The sequence below is a fragment of the Pan troglodytes genome, chromosome 19 (genome assembly GCF_028858775.2).
Source record: "Pan troglodytes isolate AG18354 chromosome 19, NHGRI_mPanTro3-v2.0_pri, whole genome shotgun sequence".
Taxonomy (NCBI): domain Eukaryota; kingdom Metazoa; phylum Chordata; class Mammalia; order Primates; family Hominidae; genus Pan; species Pan troglodytes.
This window is the reverse complement of record NC_072417.2, coordinates 37,862,061-37,874,303: the sequence shown is the minus strand read 5'-3', so window position 1 is coordinate 37,874,303 and position 12,243 is coordinate 37,862,061. Positions and strand designations below refer to the sequence as shown.

The 12,243-nt window shown below is 42.1% G+C and overlaps 1 protein-coding gene across 21 annotated transcripts in view; it reads right to left on the bottom strand.

Moving 5' to 3' along the window:
- Positions 1-12,243, bottom strand: part of SSH2 (slingshot protein phosphatase 2) — a 303,729-nt gene that overhangs the window by 80,821 nt on the left and 210,665 nt on the right. Inside the window, exon 1 of one of the 21 annotated variants that reach the window (XM_063798750.1) lies at positions 4,215-4,330. The exons of 19 other annotated variants lie outside the window; for them this stretch is intronic. In XM_063798750.1, the coding sequence (XP_063654820.1) occupies positions 4,215-4,255 (41 nt within the window). In that variant the 5' untranslated portion in view covers positions 4,256-4,330. Of the gene's footprint in view, positions 1-4,214; positions 4,331-12,243 lie in introns of those variants that run through there. One more of the 21 variants, XM_024350388.3, reaches the window with a different exon arrangement.

Genomic DNA, 12,243 nt, shown 5'->3' with positions numbered 1-12,243 from the left:
TGTGGTCTGTTGCACAAGCCTTGTCTCTTGTTACAACCGTGGTGTTCACATGCCATCCTACTGTGGGTCACTCTGTTCCACTCACATTACGGGAACAACCTAAAACAAAATGTCTGAGTGACAGGATGAGTGGGCCACACCACAGACAGGAAATGAAATTCACACTTTTGCCAACACAGCAACTGCTGCTTTACTAAATGAAAATATTTTAAAAATAAAGGCTAAATATTCTACCTATTCACCAGGCAAAGTAACAGCTTTGGACACTGTGGGTTCCAGTAAACAAAGCAGTTCGCTACATCTACAAAAGAAGTGTGTATATTTGTTGAAGAGTTTAAAACAACTGAACATACTTCAGTCACTCCTTTTGTGAGATAGGTAGTTTCTCTTTGACAAACACTATTTTAAGAACTTCCTGGTTTTTGGAGTTCAGCAATACTGTTTTTTTTATAGATACATTTGTTGCTTATGCTTTAAAGCATACGTAAGTACATTCTTGCTTTAAAGCATATCTAAATGTGTTATTTAAAATGAATGCAGGGCTTTCTCAAAGTAAGGGTTAAGGAGCTGGACAAGGGCTGTTGGTTAGTTCAAAGCCACCTGGACTCCAGAAACTCCTGATTATAAAAGAAAGGCCAGGAGTCAAACTCACATATAGTATAAATATCACAAATTCACATATAAGAGAAAAGAGGCTTTCCTATTTGAAACACAAATGTCAATAAACTTTTCTGATGGAACAAATTGTACAAGGTAGGCCAACAGACTACTATTTTTTTTTTTTTTTTGAGATGGAGTCTTGCTCTCTTGCCCAGGCTGGAGTGCAATGGTGAGATCTTGGCTCACTGCAACCTCTGCCTCCTGGGCTCAAACAATTCTCGTGCCTCAGCCTCGCGAACAGCTGGGACTATGGGCATACGTCACCATACCTGGCTAATTTTTGTATTTTTAGTGGAGACAGGGTTTCACCATGTTGCCCAGGCTGGTCTGGAACTCCTGACCTTAAGTGATCCGCCTGCCTTGGCCTCCCAAAGTGCTGGGATTACAGGTGTAAGCCACCATGCCCAGCCCGAGACTACTATTAAATACTATTATAATAGGCGCGATACAGGCTCCCAGAGACTCGTGGCAGATAATCTGGATGGTACAATCAATCCTCTTTATTCCATGGCCCCAGGTTATGAACCCTCAGTTATCAAAAAAGTGACATTCTGTTGGTCACAAGGGGACCAGAAATAAGTGTGTGGCTGATTACAAAAATCTCTTATCATAACAGAAAAAAATTCATAGCATGGAAGTGATAAAACAAAATTTATAACCACCACCAGAGTTTAGGTAGATAAAATTCCACTTGAAAATTAAATGCTTTATTTGCATATGAAGAAAATTACATGTAAATTTAATCACATATACTTTTGTGTAAGATAAAAGGTTGGTATATCTTGCCAGAATAGTAAAAGATTTATTATGTAAATATGTCTTCCTGAAACAGCTGCTTAAAAATTCAATTGACAAGGAGTTGTCAATTGTCTAATTAAAAAGTCTGTTCTTGCTAGGCGTGGTGGCTCACACCTGTAATCCCAACACTTTGGGAGGCCAAGGCGGGCAGATCACCTGAGGTCAGGAGTTCGAGATCAGCCTGGACAACATGGCGAAACCCCATCTCGACTAAAAATACAAAAAAATTAGCCAGGCGTGGTGGCGGGTGCCTGTAATCCCAGCTGCTAGGGAGGCTGAGGCAAGAGAATCACTGGAACCTGGGAGGCGGAGGTTGCAGTGAGCCGAGATTGTGCCACTGCACTCCAGCCTGGACGACAGAGTGGAACTCTGCTTCAAAAAAAAAAAAAAAAAAAAAAAAAAAAAACCGGTTCTTTAGAAAGGCACGTGAAAACTTTTTCATGTTTCTGAATTGACTAGTTCTGTAGAGTCTGGCACAGAAACAGAACTGCAGTAAACTCTATGAAGTCATTTGTATGTGATTACAGATACCTAAGTTAAATATAACCCCGAAGGACTTAAGAACCCCCACAGTAAGGAATGAATGAGATAAAGAGAATACTATTTTCTTGATCTAAAGAGAATAATTAGCTGCTTGATACAAAAATGACAGAATCACCTTTCTAATAGAGCACTCCTGACAGTGAAGTTCTCCAGAGTCTTTATAACTTAAAAACATCTATGCTTCTCTTTGCCATAGATTGCTTGCTCAATAAGGGGAAAGTCATCCCTAGTTAAGAAATATATATATATATATATAGAGAGAGAGAGAGAGAGCTAATAATAACTAACTCAACTAGGTATCTACTGTATGCTAGGTGCATTTTACATTACTTTATTTAACCTTCCTAACAATTCTATGAAGTAGGTACTATTTTTACCCCCAATATACATGTAAGAGACTGAGGGCTCAGAGATCATAAGTTACTTGCCTAAAATCTATACAGCTAGTAAGTCTCAGAGCAAGGATTCAAACCAAGATTTGACTTGAAAGCTTATGCTCCAAATCATGCTCTACCATGTTGTTTTCGCTTTATGATATAGTTTATGGCGGATGAAATACAATGTCTTACCTACACACCTTTTCAACAGAATAGAATTTAAAAGTAGAGTACAGGGGCTGAGTGTGGTGGCTCACGCCTGTAATCCCAGCACTTTGGGAGGCCAAGGAGGGTGGATCACTTGAGGCCAGGAGTTCAAAACCAGCCTGGCCATCATGGCAAAACTCCGTCTGTACTAAAAATACAAAAATTAGCCAGGTGTGGTGGCACACGCTTAAAATCCCAGCTACTTGGGAGGCTGAGGCAAGAGAATTGCTTGAACTCTGGAGGTGGAGTTTGCAGTGAGCTGAGATCACGCCACTGCACTCCAGCCTGGGAAACAGAGCGAAACTCCATTTCAAAAAAAAAATGTAGAGTACAGGAGTGAGAGAAAAGAACTGAAATTCATTCGGATTCCAACTCTTCTCATTTTCCCCACCACTTCCCCAACAAGGCCATAAACAGAAAGACTACACTGAGGGGAATAAAGAACATGTCTGAGATGAATCCAGCTGGGCTGGACAGTAGAGCAAGTTGTAATATCTGTTGGGAATGACAGTGGCATCTCAGTCTCAAAAAATGGAGGAAAGAGCACTCGGCTTTAAATATATTTGGGAAAGTGCTCTGTGACAATCCTTTCTGATCAAAATCACTTCCTAAAGTATGACATTTGTTAACTGGTAGTTTCTTCTTAGACAAAGTGTGGAGAAAAAGGTCAACTAAGGGAAGAAAATATTTAACTGTTCTGAGGTTGAAATAATCTTTGAGGAATGTGGCCAGGGTGATCATCCATGACCAGCAGGAAGGTCAAGGAAGCAAAACAAAGCAACAACATACCTGGCCTAACTGCTGAACATCAGTTGGATAGAAATTCCACTGTTCTACATGCACACATATAAGAAGAAATGGCTCATTTACTATGAGAAATCAAGTGGCACAAAGTAGATGTTATACTAAAACGAAGGAAGCAGATTTTCATGTTTATGTTTGTAATGCCAAACTCTGGAGTTGGTTTGATATTTCTGCTTGAAGCCAAAATTAGCAGGCAAATTATTGTGTAATAACGACTGCATGCAGTATTATTGCACAAAGTGAGTTGGTTGGTATTTATGTTAAATTCAAGTACCACACATAATCTGAACTCATACTTTTGTCTTGAAAAATACTCATCTAGCAAAAACTTTCAAATACATTCCACTCTCCCAATATTTTTCCCCTCCTGATAAGCCTTCTCTGCTTCGTTGTTTTTCAACGAATTTTCAGATTCAAGGTGCTAGGACAGCTTCTGTAAACCCCACTAGGTGGAAAGGAATTCATGTTCCCACTTGGTGTGACCACACCACAGACAGGGAATTTCATAATAAAAAGTTTCAAATATCAGACCAGAGTTCAAGGAATTACACAGCTATCAATACTAATGCCTAATGAAAAAATCTGGCCAAAACCCTAAAACTGGAAGGAAAAAGTAATTGTTTCTTGATGTATGCAACCTGGCTTCAAAAGTCAAAAGTACACCTCTAGGTAGTGAAGAAAATGTGATTCTGTAATCCTAAAGGAATTTAGAATACAACAGGAGAAAATCCAAACTCATATATCGTAATGTTCTCTGTAATTAGACATTCCCGCCCTACCCCTGCAGCATGACCAAACATTGAATACTAGAATGCCCAGCCATACCTGGAACCCTCTCCCTGAGGGCATTGACTTCCCAGACACATGCCTCTGAATGCAAGAGTCAGGATTATTTATCTCCTTATCACCAGACCAGCAGAGACTGGGCCACATGAGTAAACCAATTACCGGCCGAAGCAGAGAAGAGCTTAGGACTCTGGTTCTTACTCATTAACGATAACCATCAGACTTAGTTCCAGCTCATCTTCCACTTAAACTCTGTTGCACAATGCCCAGCACAACTATACTAGGATGCAGCTATCTGTTTTTCCCATTTCCTAAAACTGAAGGGGGGAAAAAGGATCTGTTTGTTCAAGATTGAGAGACAAATTCCAATCTGGACGAAACTTCCTGGTCTTTTCACTACAGATCATCAATGGAAGGCAAAAACAAAACAAAAAACCAAAATTACTTGTTCTGTTCATTTTGAATGTTCACTTACTGATACGATCTTCTAATTCCATTTTTGCTTTAACCATGTGCATCTTAGAAATGTCTGACAGAGACATAATTTAGGATCAATAATTTTACCATTGGTCATACAATTAACCTTCTAGCTTTTACAGATGGGGCACATCTGCTTTGACATTTGTTGGTTTTGGCTGTTCAGCAATAGATTTATCTTTTTCAATATCACCCTACTCTCCTTTTGGGGAATCCATTCAAATGTGGTTCTGGTGGCGTCCAACTCTGGAACTGCAAGGGGTTTTGTAGGAAGCTGGAATGTGGCTTACATCTGGCAGTTGGAAATTCTCCCCGTGGAATCTGAATCTCCCCTGGAAACTCTCCCCTGGGACCATACCCCATTATTCGTACTGCTTTAGATACATGGGGAGTGTCGAGGTATGGGACACTCTGCTCCTGCTCCCTGGTCTTCCCTGGATGACCTTAGCTCTTTCCTTTGAACCCCAAATATCTGAGACAGGTCTCGGTCAATTTAGGAAGTTTATTTTGCCAAAGTTAAGAATGTATGCCTGTGACACAGCCTCAGGAGGTCCTGACGACATGTTCCCAATGTGGTCGGGGCACAGCTTGGTTTTATACATTTTAGGGAGACATGAGACATCAATCGATATATGTAAAATGTACACTGGTTCCGTCAAGAAAGGCGAGATAACTCGAAGTGGGGAGAGGACTTCCAGGTCATAGGCAGATACAAGACAAATGGTTGCATTCTTTTGGGTTTCTGATTAGCCTTTCCAAAGAAGGCAATCAGGTTTGCATTTATTTCACTGGGCAGAGGAGGGATGACTTTGAGTTCTGTCTGTCCTTTGTCCACAAGGAAATTCCTTGTGAGGGAGGTATGTAGCTTTAAAAAATCTTAGTAGCTATCTTTTTAGGAATAGAATGGGGGGCAGTTTTGCCCTAAGCACTTCCCAGCTTGACTTTTCCCTTTGGCTTGGTGATGATTTGGGTGATGATTTTGAGATTTATTTTCCTTTCATATGTCTGTTCTCTAAGTTTGGTCCTCTAGCCTCCCATTAGGATGTCTGACAACTTTCTGACAAATATTTTACTTATGATAGTTAAAATTCATTTCTGGCTGAGCGCGGTGGCTCACGCCTGTAATCTCAGTACTTTGGAAGGCCAAGGTGGGTGGATCACTTGAGGTCAGGAGTTCGAGACCCGCCTGGCCAACATGGTGAAACCCCATCTCTACTAAAAATACAAAAATTAGCCGGGCATGGTGGCATGTGCCTGTAATCCCAGCTACTCGGGAGGCTGAGGCAGGAGAATTGCTTGAATCCGGGAGGTGGAGTTTGCACTAAGCCAAGATCACGTCACTGCACTCCAGCCTGGGCGACAGAGTAAGACTGTCTCAAAAACAAAACAAAACAAAACATTTATGAGCTTGTAACAGAGAATCTAATATATCAACTGAAGCCCAGAGAATTTACTGATTTACCCTAAAATCACATAGCTAGTTAGCAGTAGGGCCGGGCTTAAGCCCCCATGTCATCTGACACTCTGGGCAGCACTTTAACCCTTTATTCTGTGTTCGATGTTATTACAACAGGACATATTGCTAAATAATAGCTTAAACAACTAGCAGTTAAAAACACTGCCAGTCGAGGCTGGGCATGGTGGCTCATGCCTGTAATTCCAGCACTTTGGGAGGCTGAGGCAGGTGGATCACGACATCAGGAGTTCGAGACTATCCTGGCTAAAACATCGAAATCCCATCTTTACTAAAAATATAAAAAATTAGGCAGGTGTGGTGGCATGCGCCTGTAATTCCAGCTACTCGGGAGGCTGAGGCAGGAGAATTGCTTGAACCCGGGAGGCGGAGGCTGCAGTGAGCCGAGATCGCGCCACTGCACTCCAGCCTGGGCAACAGAGCGAGACAGCGTCTCAAAACAAACAAACAAACAAACCCCCCCCCCCAAAGAAAACGCCACTGGTCAGTTCATCTGAAGAGAACAAAGGCAGGATTTCACTGCAAAGCTTGGTATGATGCTTGTTCTGTTTCTCTTTTTCTTTCTTTCTTTTTTTTTTTTTTTTTTTTTTAGCTTTTAGCTTTTGGTTTGAGTTTTAAATTACTACCAAATCATGAAAGATCAGAGCTGCAGGGCCTTTAGGGAGTCTAAGGCAGGGCTCTAAATGGAAGTAGTTGGGCCTAATTCACCATGTCTTATGAGACCAAGCACAGATCTAAAATAATTTTGACTTCTGAATACCTTTGAAAAGAACACACCCTATCCCATTCCTCCAGGTAGCCACCATTCTTGGACTTATACCAAGCAGCCTTGCTACAAAACACTTCTGAGTTTGCTAAGATCCAAGAGACCAGACCTTCTCATGACACCACTGCTGTCTTCTTGTCTTCCTCTCTGTGCAGCCACCCTAGCAAGGCTCAGCCTCAGTCTTGCCTCCAGTCACCATCCAAAAATAACCACCACCTCCCTCACCCCCAAACAAAAACCTAGGTGCTCAGGAAAGGAACTGGTCTCAAGTAACTTCCCAACACACAACTGACCCAGGTCCTCCTGGTAACTGACAGTGGTGGAGAGTTTTGTTTTTGAGAAGGTCCTCCTCCAAAGAGAGGAGAAACTGCCTCAGCTCAAAGGAACCCATTTCCCTTACAGACTGAATCAACAAAGCTTCTTGGTCCTGCAGCCCTAAATTCTAGATGTAAATACTTTTTCAAAATGGAAAAATTTAAAAGCTGTCTGGACTCAAAAGTAAATGACCTGAAAAGTTCTTTCTTAGTATTTAAAATGCTGGATGTCTTGGTTACTAAGAGACATGATGATGACCAACATGTCTCTTAGTAACCAAGACATGGCACCAAGTTTAAAATAGGTGGGAATAAACAAACAAAATGAAAGGAGATTAACTCAGAAAAACTGTTCAGCATTTAAAAAATAATTTCATTTGCATGATTCAACAAATACCTTCCCAGGTATTTAAAAACACACCCGCAGAAGAAATGCAAATTAGGCTTTCAAGCATTTGGCCTAAGTGTCAAACCCTGCTTTCAGACCATTCTCTTTCACCCTTGGCAATGTGTCTTTGAGGCTAAGGTCATCTTCTGTTCTTTGTTGCTGTTACCTTCTGATATCCTTGTCACTCTTTTTTTAACCCCTTATCTTGTCCAATCTTCTTTCCCCAATTCCCCAAATCCTACTATAATCTTAAGATATTTCAGTGTTCATACAGATGAACATCCAACAACTTTGTCTCAAAATTTCTCATCCTCTTGGTCTTCAAAGACCTTTACTCCTTTTAGACTTCTAATTCACAGGGTCCCTCTGGAAGTCACGAGTTCTTGGTGGACTTAATTTCAGAAATTAAACTCACTTTCTGATTACAACTCCCTCTCCTTGTAATTCCCATGTGCTCACTCCCTCTTCAAGCTGAGGGAGACTCCTAGACCCCTGATTCCTGAATTTTTTCTTTCTTTTTTTCTTTTTTGGGACAGAGTCTTGCCCTATCACCCAGGCTGAAGTGCAATGGTGCAATCTCGGCTCACTGCAACCTCCGCCTCCTGGGCTCAAGCAATTCTCCTGCCTCAGCCTCCAGAGTAGCTGGGATTACAGGCACGCACCACTGTGCCCAGCTAATTTTTGTATTTTTAGTAGAGACGGGGTTTCACCATGTTGCCCAGATTGGTCTTGAACTCCTGACCTCAGGTGATCCACCAGCCTCGGCCTCCCAAAGTGCTGGGATTACAGACGTGAGCCACTGCGCCCGGTGATTCCTCAGTTTTTTCTAGCTATCAACCTCCTTTTGGCTTTTTCTTTCCTAACCAACCTAGTCCCATGTCCTATTTCTTTCTTTTTTTTTTTTTTGAGATGGAGTCTCGCTCTGTTGCTCAGGCTGGAGTGCAGTGGCGTGATCTTGGCTCACTGCAAGCTCCGCCTTCCAGGTTCATGCCATTCTCTTGCCTCAGCCTCCCGAGTAGCTAGGACTACAGGTGCCCGCCACCACGCCCGGCTAATTTTTTGTATTTTTAGTAGAGATGGGGTTTCACTGTGTTAGCCAGGATGGTCTCGATCTCCTGACCTCGTGATCCACCTGCCTCAGCCTCCCAAAGTGCTGCGATTACAGGCGTGAGCCACTGCACCTGGCCTCCATGTCCTATTTCTTAACTGGTTTCCCTACAGTCTATTCTCTTTGCTCCTGATTTCCCTTCATAATACTACAGCTTAAAATGGTACGGTTATTTGATGTGTTATTTATTATTATTACATGTCTGAGCAGTAACTCTCTATTGTTTAGCACATTACCTGACACTAAATAAATGTTTAGCAATTATAGTAATTATATGTGGAATAAATGAAAGAAAAGCAGCTGAACACTTAAGGAGATAAGAAACCATGTCTCTGGATGCCACAGCACATTCACGGTCTCAGTGCAAGGATATCAGAGACGACAGCAATGACACTGACTTGACTCAGCGGGGCACTTAACACCTCTGGACAGCTCCCTCTCCTACTCCTTTCCACTGTTATTCCAAACCCTCTCTACTCTCCCAAAGTCCCATTGCAACTTCTGTTTCCTTCAACTTTCCACAGTTAACCTGGCCTTCTATACTACCAAGAAAATGGAGGCTAGCTAGTGTGATTTCTCTCAATTACTTTCTCTCACCTGCAGACTTATCTCCTTTCTCCAATCTGAGAGAATGATGTGACCTATGTCCTTGGTCCCACTCCCTCATCTCCTAGTTTTCTCTCTCCAGTGACTACTTCTCCTCAGCCTGGAAACATGCTTAAGTCTGGTCTCTCATACCCTTAAAAGAAAACAACCTCCATGCCCCCAAACCTTAACTTGATCCTGTGTTCTAAGTTCTTATTTATTTATTTATTACAGTTGAACCCAGGTACCTTTCTCTTTGGCTTCTTTTTCTGATCATTTTCTTTCACGTGCTTCAGGAAGCTGTCTTGGCTCTTAGAGTGCTTTATGTGCTCAATACACACATTAATTAGAGTGCTTAATGTGCTCAATACACACATTAATTCTCTTGGCAAGAATCTTGCCCTCAACTTGTGTACAACAATGCCAGCAGCATGCTGGGTAACATTGTAGACTCCTTCAGTTCTGCCATGGTAACACTTGTGGGGCATTCCTTTTTGAACAGTACCCATTCCCTTGATGTCTACATTATCACCTTTCTTACAGATTCGCAAATGCATGGCCAAAGGAACAACTCCATCTTTTCTAAAAGACCTAGAGAACATATATCGGGTGCCTCTCCTCTTTCCCTTTGTGTTTGTTATTTTGGTGAATTACTGGAAGATGGCAGTTCCGGCTGAAAGTCTAAGTTCTCTTTATTAAGAAGGAAGTCTCTACTTGCTGTCCCCATTTTCTTCCCTTGCCAGTCAATTTTTCTACCCACTGGCATCTTGCTTCTGTCTCATCACTCCTCTGAAACTCCTCCCCCACTCTAAGTTTGCCAATGATTTCCCCAGTGATAGATCCTAAAGACAAAGACCCCCGGTCTTTAGCTTAGCATCAATTTCTGTTCTTCATTTAATACCTAATGTGTACCGGCAAATCACTTTCTCCTTTTTGACTACCCTGCCCCTGCTCCCCTCAGTTTCTAAGACATTAAGTCCCTCTGGTAACTCTCTGACCATTCCAGTTCCATATCCTTTGTCAGTAACCCTACCCTATCCACCGCCCTTAAAACAGAGAGTCTGTTTGACCTTCAAAGTGCTTTGAAACATAAATTTATTGACAATTTTTTTGAAGCAGGGTCTCACTCTGTTCACCCAGGCTGTAGGGCAGTGGTGTGTTCATGGCTCACTGCAGCCTCAACCTCACAGGCTCAAGCAATCCTGCCACTTCAGCATCTTGAATAGCTGGGACTCCAGGTGTATGCTACCATGCATGGCTAATTTTTTAATATTCTATAGAGATGAGGTCTCACTATGTTGCCCAAGCTGGTCTAGAACTTCTGGACTCAAGCAATCCTCCCACTTTGGCCTCCCAAGGTGAGGAGATTATAGGTGTGAGCCACTGCGCTCAGCCCATTGACAATTAATTGTACTTAAAAATCCAGCTTCTTTTGAAAAATCATAAAATTTGAACACACATGTCCATCTAGCAACAACTGGCCAGAGATGAGCAGTGGCTGCCATTTTAGACATGAGATGGTGTTAAGTGCTATGGAGAAAAATGAAGCAGAGAAAGAGTAACAGGGAGTGCTGCTGTGTATACTTACTTGTGTTATAAGCTATGGCAGGGAAAATCTCTTCACTAAGCTGACATTTAAACAGAGATCTGTAGGAATTAGGGGAGGCAGCCATGCAGCTGTTTGGAAAAAGAACATTAAAGGCAGTGGGGGGAGCTAGGCATGGTGGTGTGCACCTGTAATCCCAGCTACTCTGAAGGATGAGGTGGAAGGATCACTTGAGCCCAGGAGTTTAAAACCAGCCTGGGCAACACAGCTTGTGCTATCTGAAAAAAAGGTAGTGGGAGCAGCAGATATAAAAGGCCCTGAGGCAGAAGAATAACTGGCTAGCTTGGGAATTAGCAAGGAGGTCAGGGGCACTGAAATGTAGTTAGCCAACAATGAGTGGTAGAAAATGAGACCAAAGAGGTAGAGAAGGGCAAGTGGTGTAGGGTTTCAGTGTTTCTACTTTCTCATTTGTAATTCACTTTCCAACACATTGTAATTGGGATTTTCTTTTGCTTGTAAAATCCAATGAACATTTTCTCAGTCCTTATCAAATGCCTGACCATTTGATATGGTTAACAACCATCCATCTTCTTGAAACTTTCTTATTATTCCTTCTATGTTTCTGACTATTCCTTCACATACTCATTTGTGAGCTCCTATTCTTTTGTCAACTTCTTAAATAGGATGTCTTCCACGATTTCGTCACCACTCCTCTCCTTGTTCTATATACACTCTTCTGAATGTCTTTAGCCACACTTATGGCTATCACCATCCTGTATGTTGATGACTCCTTATTAGTTATCTATTGATGCATAGCAAATTATCCTAAAACTTAAAAGCCTAAAACCACAAAAAACATTTATTATCTCACAGTTTTTGAGAATCAGGAATTCAGGAACAGCTTAGCTGGGTGGTTCTGGCTTAGGATCTCTTAAGAGGCTACAGTCCCGTCCTGGCTAACACGGTGAAACCTTGTCTCTACTAAAAATACAAAACATTAGCTGGGCGTGGTGGCAGGCACCTGTAGTCCCAGCTACTCTGGAGGCTGAGGCAGAAGAATGGCATGAACCTGGGAGGCGGAGCTTGCAGTAAGCCAAGATCGTGCCACTGCACTCTAGACTGGGCGACAGAGCAAGATTCCACCTCAAAAAAAAAAAAAAAAAAAAAAAAGAGGCTGCAGTCATCTGAAGCCTAGACTGGGACTGGAGGATCTGTTTCCAAGATGGCTCATTTACATGGCTGCTAATAGGAGACCTCAGTTCTTTGCCATGTAAATTTCTCCTCTGGGCTGCCTGAGTGTCCTTATGACGTGGCAGCTGACTTTCCCCAGAATGAGTGATCCCAGGGAGAACAAGGTAGCAGAACAATGCTTTGTGACTTAATTTTGGAGGGCACACATCATAATTTCTG